The sequence below is a fragment of the Littorina saxatilis genome, unplaced genomic scaffold (genome assembly GCF_037325665.1).
Source record: "Littorina saxatilis isolate snail1 unplaced genomic scaffold, US_GU_Lsax_2.0 scaffold_1870, whole genome shotgun sequence".
Classification (NCBI taxonomy): Eukaryota; Metazoa; Mollusca; class Gastropoda; order Littorinimorpha; family Littorinidae; genus Littorina; species Littorina saxatilis.
Genome location: NW_027126166.1, coordinates 7,073 through 17,975, shown reverse-complemented (window position 1 = coordinate 17,975; position 10,903 = coordinate 7,073). Strand labels below are relative to the sequence as shown.

Genomic DNA, 10,903 nt, shown 5'->3' with positions numbered 1-10,903 from the left:
CGCATAGGCTACACTTACGTGAGCCAAAAAGCAATCAAGATAACTCATCAAAGCTGCTACAATGTCTGAACAGAGTGCACCTCCTCTCCCCCCCCCCCCCCACCCCACCCCCCCCCCACCCCCCCAAAAAAAGGTAATCTAATCTATAAATCGGTTGTTTTGCCTTGAGTTGAGGTGTTAATTTTCCTTATTCAGGCCTACCAGCAACTGCGGGTCATCGGCTCAGCGCAGACAGGATGGAGGGAAAGAGAGAGAGAGAGAGAGAGAGAGAGAGAGAGAGAGAGAGAGAGAGAGAGAGAGAGAGACGTGCTTCCAAGAGCCCTCTGTGCTTCTTGCTTTCAATGTGACGAACCAACACCTTTTTTCCACCAAGTCCGTATTTCACCACGCAGTGGCCGTTGTCGCACCACGTGCACACGGCCTGACCGGGAATGGATATTTTGGCGATACTGTCGCCAATGAGCTGGCGCCTTTCTTTCTTGTTGATAGTGACAGTCACTTCTTCTGACAGCCAGTTGGCTTTCCACTTGTTTTTCACACTTTGGTCGTCGATCGTAAGAGCTTCCACAGCCGACAAAACAATATGGAATCCAGACGCCATGATGCTACGGTGTTTGGAGATCGGGAGCCAATCAAAACAACCATCGGTGAATAATTAAGCCTCGGCAATAATCGTCGGAGATCAACAGCCAATCAAACGCGACCCATGATACTGCTATGGGTTCACGCGAGTGCTGGGGTGCGAATGCACTGACTTCAGTCGCAGACAGCTTCAGCTGAACGGTTCATACCACCACCTATGGGTTCACGCGAGTGCTGGGGTGCGAATGCACTGACTTCAGACGCAGACAGCTTCAGCTGAACGGTTCATACCAACTCCCCCCCCCCCCCCTTTTTTTCTCAACGAATTTGCATCGATCTCAAGAATGGTCTGTGAGCTAAGGAAAATATCGGAATTCCGATAAAAATCGGACCAGTCCCATGTCTGATACGGTCTTGCTGCGTTGCGTTGCCTTCAGTTTCATTCTGTGAGTTCGACAGCTACTTGACTAAATGTTGTATTTTCGCCTTACGCGACTTGTTTTTTTCTAGGACAACCTTACGACACGAAGTTCTTGTACACGTTTATGAGACACACCAAACCCCCTCGCTAGTGATCGGCGTGTAATGTCACGTGGGAAAGTTTCACCACTTGACATCATTTCCCACGTGACATTATAGGCCAGAGTCCCTAGTGAAGGGGTACGTGTTTCGTAAAAGTGTATAAGAACCTCGTGTCGTAAGGTTGTCCGAGAAAAAAGCAAGGGTACTCATTCAATCCTGACAGTCATTTCCGAAAATCGTCTATTCCCCTGAGGCGATGAGCATAATTAGTAGTCAGCTACCAATACAAAATCATCACAAAAGCGGAGGTGAGTATTTTTGTTATATTAGACAAGCGATAGGGAACTTCATCACTGAGGACACAAACCAAACTATTTCACGCTAGGAGCAGAGAGAGGGTGTGGGTGTGGGTGTGGGGGGGGGGGGGTCGGTGGGGTGAGAGAGGAGATGAGGACACATACAAATTGCCTATAAAAAAAATGCATCAGAACAATTAAATGAACTCGTCCACATTTCCAACAACTCACCACAACCACCACTACCATGAAAACAGCAACAACAACAACAACAACAACAACAACAACAACAACAACAACAACAACAACAACAACAACAACATTCAGCACAAGCTTAAGCTTGTTCTAAGCTCAAGCCGACTTTTTCAGCTCTGTAGCCGCGGAGCCGTTGAGTGATGTCTGCGGATGATTAGCAGCATTCACTGTCTTCTCAAAGTTCCAGTCCACAGGGTTAATCATCTGCACCGTCTTCTTGTAAGTCCAATACGGGGTCATCACCAAGGAGACCAAGGTCAGCTGCACGTAGAGAGCCAGGAATACCGACATGGGCATGGTGCCCCAGATGGTATTCCAATTATGGTAAGTGATGTACCAGAACATGCATTCCACGACGGAGCGCAAGTGAAATGTGTGCACCAGCAGAAACTGGTTTGCCTTCCACACGAAGCTGCGTTCTTTGCCGGCTTTCAGCAGAGTCCAGCACAGGGCGGACAAGGGGGTACTCATCTCCAGGATTAGCCCTTTACAGGCGAAGCAGTGCGCTGCACCCGTGTAGATCACCAGACAGTAGCCCACCTGGTGGTGAGAAACATTTATGGTCATTAACATGGGGCAAAGTCTCTTGGTTGTGACATCAAATAGAAAGCAGTGTTAATGGCAGTGTTGGTATCCAGAGCCTTCAGTGAAGGTTTAAGTAAACTAAAGTGTCCTCCATTTCAAGACGCATTTTCTTTCAAGCCGTCAAGACCGTCTATAATTGAGCCCAATGTCGACTTCGCGAAGACATTGCGCTTCGTGCAGCAAGCTTCGGAAAGTACACTTCGCGAATTCGACATCGCCCGGTTACTGAGAGGCTTCAGGGTGTTGATTTTTTAGTATGACTAGTTAGTTTGTACGTCCTGTTTGGGCCAATTGGCCTATCTTGGGACGATTTTTAGTATACGGTCTTATACCATGTGAACGACGGGCAAAATGGTGTAGTGGTAAGACATTGGCCTCCTAATCGGGAGTTCGAATCCCGGCCGCGGCCGCCTGGTGGGTTAAGGGTGGAGATTTTTCCGATCTCCCAGGTCAACTCATGTGCAGACCTGCTAGTGTCTTCATCCCCCTTCGTGTGTACACGCAAGCACAAGACCAAGTGCGCACGGAAAAGATCCTGAAATCCATGTCAGAGTTCGTTGGGTTATAGAAAAACGAAAATACGCAGCATGCTTCGGCGTATGCTGCTTGAACGGCGGGGTAAAAACGGCCATACACGTATAAACCCACTCATGCAAAAACACGAGTGAACGTGGGAGTTACAACCCATGAATGAAGAAGGAGAAGAAGAAGAAGATACCACGTGAACGCCCGCCCATGTCTGAGATGGTGAGCCGAACTGTTTTCACGAGGAGGAGTACGTGTGCCTTTAACACTGAGACTACTCACCAGGGACAACCAGTGGTGAAGATTGAGCAGGAAGCTAAAACTCTTGAAGATGACGTCAGAGATGGTGAGAGCGCTGCACTCGAAGAGGAAGAAGCCGACTGTGATGCAGAGCGAGAAATAGCTGGTGGGGGTCGTCCCAAACACCACATCCTGAAGAAAAAACAAACCGACAAATGTAAGCACGATTGTCAAATTAACTCATTATGTACTATGTAATGTCGGAGCACGCCTAGGAGTTTGAACTCCTTTCACTGGAGGACCTGGAAAGAACGTCCATGTTCATGGCATCCTCCAGATTCCGAGTCTGACACAACCGTCGTACGAAGAAGAAGAAGAAGAAGAAGAAGAAGAACTCCTTGAGTCGCTACCGTAATTTTTGAGAGGGACAAAGTCGGGATGGTCTTCACATTTTCGGGTACTGCGTGATAAGGACAGTGTCTGGCCCGGGACATATCACTTTTTTTTTCTCTCTCTCTCTCTCTCTCTCTCTCTCTCTCTCTCTCACTCTATCACACACACGCACACACACACACACACACATACACACACACACACACACACACGCAAGTGCGCACGCACGCACACTGACAGTGACACACTCTCTCTGTCACACACACACACACACACACACACACACACACACACACACACACATACCTATTTCTTGGATTTTGCTACCTAAGAAAAGGGGCATTACCACCCACCTAAGATTATTAATCAAAACAGTTTTTTGGAGAAATGCTCTGTTTTCTACAGTCATATGGGCGACAAAAACCCAGACTCATCAAATTTTAGTGAACTCACTCGACAGCACTACTATTCCAAATTTGGTTACCTAAAATTCAAACTTTAATCAATCGATTTGGCCAATTAACAAAAAGAAAAGATGGGCAAATGGGTCGCAAAATGTTTGTCAGAAGTCAGGAATATTGCCAATTTAAAGATTTGGTTTCATTACCACGGAATTTTGGTGGTAATTAAAAACCTTCTCTCCGGGTATACAGTCGTATTCTGGCCTTGCACTTAAAAAAAGCAAGAATGAAATTCGTTGGAAAAATTGTTGTAACTACTCTTCGGTAAAACATTGATGAAAGCTTCTTTGTCAAAACATTCTTTAGAACCTTTTCTAAGATCCCCAAAAAAGATTTCTGCCAAAACACGTAAAAAGTGCATTTTTGAAGATATTTTTCTTTGTCTCTAAAATCGGTGGTAGTGAGTCTGGACGGTTGCCTAAGAAATACTGAAACAACTTTTTTATGTTTCATTTTCACCCAACCATTATGCCTTGGACGTTTAGAGATAACTATGATGAAGCGATCTCCATTGACTTTTTTTGTGATGGGAATCAATTTGTTCCTGTAATGCCACTGGTCGTTTTCATACGCAACCAAATCCAACCAACTTTACTACCACGAGTTCATGTTTTACAAAAACACGTTGAATGGCCACCAACTTCCACCCATGTTGTTTTTAATCTTATTCTAGTCTATTTTAGATTAAATATCAATCATCTTTTTTGATGATGTGCGTTTGGTTTTTTTACTGTGAAAATATTTTACGTCTCTAGGTAGCCGTTGTCGTGGATTAGGGTTAGGGTTAGGGTTAGGGTTAGGGTGATTTTTTTTTTTCAAATGTCATGTTTACGCAATGCACTTATCTATTACAATACCGGGCAGTAAAACTGCTGGCCGACAGTTGAGCAATATTTATGTCAGTTTTTTTTCTGTTTTTTTTTCGTCTGTAGTCTTTGACCTCATACCAACTGCACACAATATCCATAGACAGGGCCGGACCCAGGGGGGGGGTTCCAGGGGTTCCGGAACCCCACCCCTGGAAAAAGCATGTACCTTGCTTTGACTTTTACTAGTTTTAGCACCAAAACAATGCTGCTCTTAACCCTCAAAACAAGGCCCAGAATGCACCAGATTGCACAGATTTTAACCGTTTTTCAACAATTTTCCGGGGGAGCATGCCCCCGGACCCCCCTAGTTCAAGCAGGCGCGCGCTTGTGGCTTCGCCACTTCGCTGATTTGCCCCCCCCAAAAAAGGAGGAACCCCCCCTTACAACTCATTTGGTCCGGCCCTGATAGAGTACGGTTTTACTGACAGTTGCAATGTTAAACATAGACGTGAATGGCCCGGAAAATATTTAATTATGATTTTTTTAGAAACAAATTTGTAAAAACGGTTTTTTTTAAAGTAAAAAAGTAAAAAAGCTGTAATTCAGCACAAATGAAACCATTAAGCTATTGTCGTCCTCCGCTGTGACCCGAAGACCAAGTCGGTTAGAAGTTACAATTTGTTCGGTCATTAAACCTTGTCTGCCGATTTGATATATCTTGGGGCTTGACGGAGACTGACTTGTCTTGTGCAAAATGATGACTGTGACGGTTTCAGTTCTGCCCGGTATCATGTTGGAAAATATTTCTTCCCATGCACTCGTATAATTTCCAGTTTATCTGCAATTGTGCGAACAATTTGGCAGCAGGCACCTTTGAACTCTTCACTTGAACAAATTTATTGGTAAATATTTAAACTTTTTTTTTAAATAATGAATTTGATGCTTTGAAATCATATTTAGCGGTTCATTGTCAGTTTACAAAACATATCATATGACATTGAAATGAACTGATTAATTTTGACAACAAAAACGAAAAACACCACAATAACAACCATTAAAAACAAACAAACAAACAAACAAACGAAGCACACACACACACACACACAAACAGTGACTAATGACACTGACACACACCTACTGGCACTGACACTGAGTGCCATACCACAGTAAGACTCAGTACGAGCTCTAGACGAAACTTATTTTTTTAAACACATGTCATAGCACGCTGTTTGACGATCAAAAGCATTTTTACTTATGAGTTTCTGTAGTTTAGTCTTGTGGGGTGTTTCCGTATTTATTTTGTTCATTTTTCAATCAATCAATCAATCAATATGAGGCTTATATCGCGCGTATTCCGTGGGTACAGTTCTAAGCGCAGGGATTTATGTTTTTATTTTTTTTAATTAATTTTTCTTATGCAATTTATATTGCGCACATATTCAAGGCGCATGGATTTATTTATGCCGTGTGAGATGGAATTTTTTTACACAATACATCACGCATTCACATCGGCCAGCAGATCGCAGCCATTTCGGCGCATATCCTACTTTTCACGGCCTATTATTCCAAGTCACACGGGTATTTTGGTGGACATTTTTATCTATGCCCATACAATTTTGCCAGGAAAGACCCTTTTGTCAATCGTGGGATCTTTAACGTGCACACCCCAATGTAGTGTAAACGAAGGGACCTCGGTTTTTCGTCTCATCCGAAAGACTAACACTTGAACAGGAGAAAATTGCTAACGCCCTGACCCAGAGTCGAACTCGCAACCTCTCGCTTCCGCGCAAGTGCGTTACCACTCGGCCACCCAGTCCCTTGTCTTTATATAAAAAAAAAAATAGAGGATCTGTCAGTGTCATTGGTCCTTACATCGAACGTTTGGTTTGGGGGCTTGATAGGTCTACTCAATTTCTGGTAAAGTTTTGAAAATAAATTCAGCAGGAGCTTTTACTTTACACTTTCTGTTCTCAATAGAAAAAAAACCCACTAAAACATTAGTAACATTTCCACAAGTGCAAGTAACATTTCCACAAATGCGAGTAACAATCCACAATATTCTTTAGGTTACATTCCATTGTGGGTAACAATCCACAAATAAGGTAGCAATCCAGATCTGGAGTGAAGGAACCATCCACTGTGATAGGACACAATCCACCAGTTAAGTTGCCATCCACATGTGGATGGCCACCTAAATAGGCCTTAGGTCGCCAATCGTGTGGAAAGCAGAATGCACACACACACACACACACACACACACACACACACACACTCTCTCTCTCTCTCGCACATAGTCTCTCTCTTTCTCTGTCACACACACACACCATCCTGACCTCAGGTCAAAATGAGTTCGGCTCATTCTCTCCCTGACAGGATGCCTTGAGTTTCCTTGTCTGGCAAGGAAACCGATTTTTTTTTGTGTGTGTGTGCATATTTAGAGCTTTTTGTAATGTATTATTGATATAAGCAGATTCGCGATTGTCGATAATGATTTTTCATGGTGTTTTGTAATTTTTAAATTACAAAGGAATTGATATGTAAGACAGTTTCAAGCGAGCTATTTTTCGCGGCTGTATTTACTGTGCAAACAACTCTAAATATGGCAAAAGTGTCACGTGATAATCAACCGTTTGGTTTCGGCGCTCACTGGAGCAGACGATTTTTTCTGTAACCAGTTGACAGTGATGAAACCATATATTACGGTCTCCTTCCGGGAGCAGTCCCAAAATTTCGACTTGTTTTGACCTTAGAACGATGTCTTTATCATAACTGTGAAGAATAGAACGGAGATCACTGTCGAAGTCGGCCAATCTGCAATCATTTTCGTCTCGCGAACACTGATCTCAAATTTAGATCAGTGCTCGCGAAAAACATATGGGAGATAACTCTGTATTCTTATTTTGATAGATTCGCGTAGGACTGTAGCGCCCGGTCAGAGAGATAACTGGCGATAGCCGTTGAGCGATGACTGATCAGAATGACACACACACACGCAAGCAAGCACGCACGCACGCACACGTACTGACACACTCTCTCTTGTTCTCTCTGTCACACACACACACACACACACACACACACACACACACACATTCTCTCTCTCTCGCTCTCCACCCTCACCCCCCCCCCCCCCCATCGTTATCTCACCTTGTCCATAGCTGTCTGAGTGAAGATGGCCCATGACCCTACCGCGGTGCAGAAGAATCCAAAAGACGCTCGTACCACAGCCAGGTTCCAGAAGACTTTCTCCTTGACCTTCAGGCGGCTGTAGGTCGAGACGAAGGACGCCAAAATGGCGGACAACGTGTAGATGCTCGCCCACACTAGGACGGAAGCTCCGATCAGTTTAAACTTGACACTAGTTTGTGTGTAGTCCAACTTAGCAAGAGTCGGGTGGAAGGCTTCTACGAGCTCAAAGTTCGCCTTTGCGGACATGTTGGAAAAGAAATCAAAGAGTCTCTAAAGATCGAACAAACCAGTAACTGAATTTACGCAGAAGTTTCCAGTTTTGGTTAAAACTTTACTGTGGTACAAGACGCACTCAGAATCCTCTCTTGTAATTCTCTCACCGATTATCAAAAATAATTTGTCTCGTTTGTATGAAAATGTAATACGGCAAAAATGCCCGAATGATCCTCGTTTGTACTTCTCTCATAGGTGATCAGAAATCAGTGACTACAGTGGAGACTGAACTCAACTGAACAAATTGACGCTGATATGAGAAGCGAAAATGCAGGCCTTGGTCTATGAAAGATACTTCCAATCAGTAGGGTTAATTATTGGGTTATCAGAAATCCGTAGGATAACTCGTACTAAGACCTACAAGTTGACCTCGCATCAGTCCTTCTGAGTGCAGGTAAAGCTCGCTCTCCGCACCGTACGGTCTCGATGTAAGCCTGCAACAAAGGAAAGACAAGGATGAGGAAATTTTAAAAGTGTGTGTGTTGGTGTGTGTGTGTGTGTGTGTGTGTGTGTGTGTGTGTGTGTGTGTGTGTGTGTGTGTGTGTGTGTGTGCGTGCGTGCGTGCGTGTGTGTGTGTGTGTGTGTGTGTGATTCCTTTATACAGCAACCATATGCGTGTGTGATTCCTTTATACAGCAACCATAAGCAAGTGTCTGTGAGTGAAACAGAAAAAATACCGTACTTTGTTTTCATCAGCTTTAAATTTTATGACAAACTGAATAAATGCATGAGGCAAAGACATGTCACGATTACTCAAGAGTTTCTCAAAACACTTCCTTATTTGCGGCAAAAAAACAAAAAAACGATGAATTTGTAGAACCCTCTCGCATAATTGTTCTTCTTGTTGAACGTTAAACTGTGAGATAACGCTCTGGCAAACATGACGTTATTACAGTGTTAAGACAGCTAATAACTCAAACAACTGAGACCATGCATTTCAGCTGACACTCATAATCAAGATCATGCATATTCCTCATCAAGCGATAAAAAGGCATGCGACAATTTAGACCAGAATTGAAAAATTCCGGCTATTCAGCGTGGCCGTATAGGTGCGGATTGGAAGCCTCGATGGTATTGCGCGAGGGCTAGCTTTTGAAACGTAAAGAATAATTAAATTGACAGCATGTGAAACAACCATTCTTAAAACACGAAAGATTTCTTTTATCATCAAGACAAGATCAGTACAATTTGAAGTTTAGACAGTTTGAAAAAGGGAGCCCGGATGTAGGTCAAGCGAGGTGGGTGTGTGATTTGAGTGGTATGTGTAAGATGCAGCTATTTTCACTTGATGACGGGGAAGTATAGGCTGCCGATCGCGAAAACCATGCAACCTTTCCCTTTTTTGGAATGCCAGCCGCCTGAGATTTTCGAATTTTTGACACGGTTTGTTGCTGTGCCTGTGAATTTTGTTTGTTTGTTTGTTTGCTTAACGCCCAGCCGACCACGAGTGCCTGTGAATGAGTATTGCGTTTGAAAACGCACAGCCGCGAGTGTGTCACATCGGGTAATTATGTAATGCTGTTTTAGTGAAAAGATGTCATCGTTCTGTAAACCTCCTGTGAGGCTGAGTGGGCCTTTAAATCGATTGACAGCCAACATTTGAAGAAGATTTGTATCAGTGGTTGCGTGTGCACGCCACAAAAACTTCTCCCGTAAAAGCTTCTTTTTTTTTTAAACATTGAATAATAATTATACTAGTTTCCGCAAAGTGATAACAGTCTTCCTGCCAAGTAAAAACGAAAGCACCGACGTCAGATAACATGCTTCGAAAAGAACAATTCTACTTAATTACGGGAAGGCATCTTAAAAAGTATAGGCAAAAAAACAGGCAAACATGAAAGAATGAATGTGACTGCCTGATTCATCGATTCGTAATTTAAAAAAATAAATTCAGGGAGCGGTTTAACAGTAAAATTGTCGGCATTTTGCCGGGGGGAGCCCGGCCGGAGATCTTAATACATGAAATTAAAACAGTAACCGGTTATAACTATACCTATCAATCTTTTGATTGACCGATTTTCCGCTTTATCAGGAAGAACAATGTATGACATAATCACCTGATAGAACAGGTTTGCGAGAAAGTAAGTGCTTCTTGCGAGCCAGGATTCGTAATTGTATATATCGTGTTCAAAAATGGCTAGCGAGATCACTGTTGAATGTTCTTTGTTCAGCATGATATCCTGGTTTAATAATTACCTTCACGCGTCACTGAGTCGACGACCATGACAAGAACAATGACACATCTTCGATTTTAGAGGGTGGTTGAATTGTTTGTAGTGTGTTTTCGTACATGTAGTAGCCCTCGTGCAAAATCTAAAAAAATAAAGGACGGGGGAAGGGGACGGGGGGAGGAGGGGGGGACGCGACTTCTCCTTTATAAACCTTGTTTGTGTGTGTGTGTGTGTGTGTGTGTGTGTGTGTGTGTGTGTGTGTGTGTGTGTGTGTGTGTGTAAGAGAGAGAGAGAGAGAGAGAGAGAGAGAGATCCCATACATTCAACTTCATGTTTATTTACAATCAGTGGTCTTATTGCCTACTGGTCGGCTGGCGGTGAAAGACTCAACTGAACCGAAACGCACTCCGGTAAGCTTGAAACGTTTCAAAACAACTTATTATGGGGGCGAGGACGCCCCCATTCTATACGGATAGTTTCGAGGTTGACCATGGGCAGCGCCATTTTGTTGTGAAATACGTCATCAGTTTGTGTACACAGGAAGTTGTGACATCCGTCACCCTATGGGAGGGGTGACGTCAAAATTGTTCATCTGTAGAAAGTTG

General features: G+C 43.6%; 1 protein-coding gene across 1 annotated transcript; it reads right to left on the bottom strand.

Annotated features, from left to right (window-relative positions):
• Positions 1-994: 994 nt before the first annotated feature.
• LOC138954623 (protein CLN8-like) lies at positions 995-8,595 on the bottom strand. Its single transcript, XM_070326423.1, has 3 exons — positions 7,813-8,595; positions 3,048-3,197; positions 995-2,195 (listed from the first exon to the last, which is right to left on the bottom strand). Exons 1-3 carry the CDS (start codon positions 8,098-8,100, stop codon positions 1,752-1,754), a joined length of 882 nt encoding a protein of 293 aa, XP_070182524.1. The 5' UTR covers positions 8,101-8,595; the 3' UTR covers positions 995-1,751.
• Positions 8,596-10,903: the final 2,308 nt, after the last annotated feature.

Coding starts and splice junctions, on each gene's coding strand:
- LOC138954623 (XM_070326423.1), bottom strand. CDS start 8,100: ATGTCCGCAAAGGCGAACTTTGAGCTCGTAGAAGCCTTCCACCCGACT. Junction 3,198..7,812: donor CTCAGACAGCTATGGACAAG/GTGAGATAACGA, acceptor TTTTTTCTTCAG/GATGTGGTGTTTGGGACGAC. Junction 2,196..3,047: donor TTCACCACTGGTTGTCCCTG/GTGAGTAGTCTC, acceptor TCTCACCACCAG/GTGGGCTACTGTCTGGTGAT.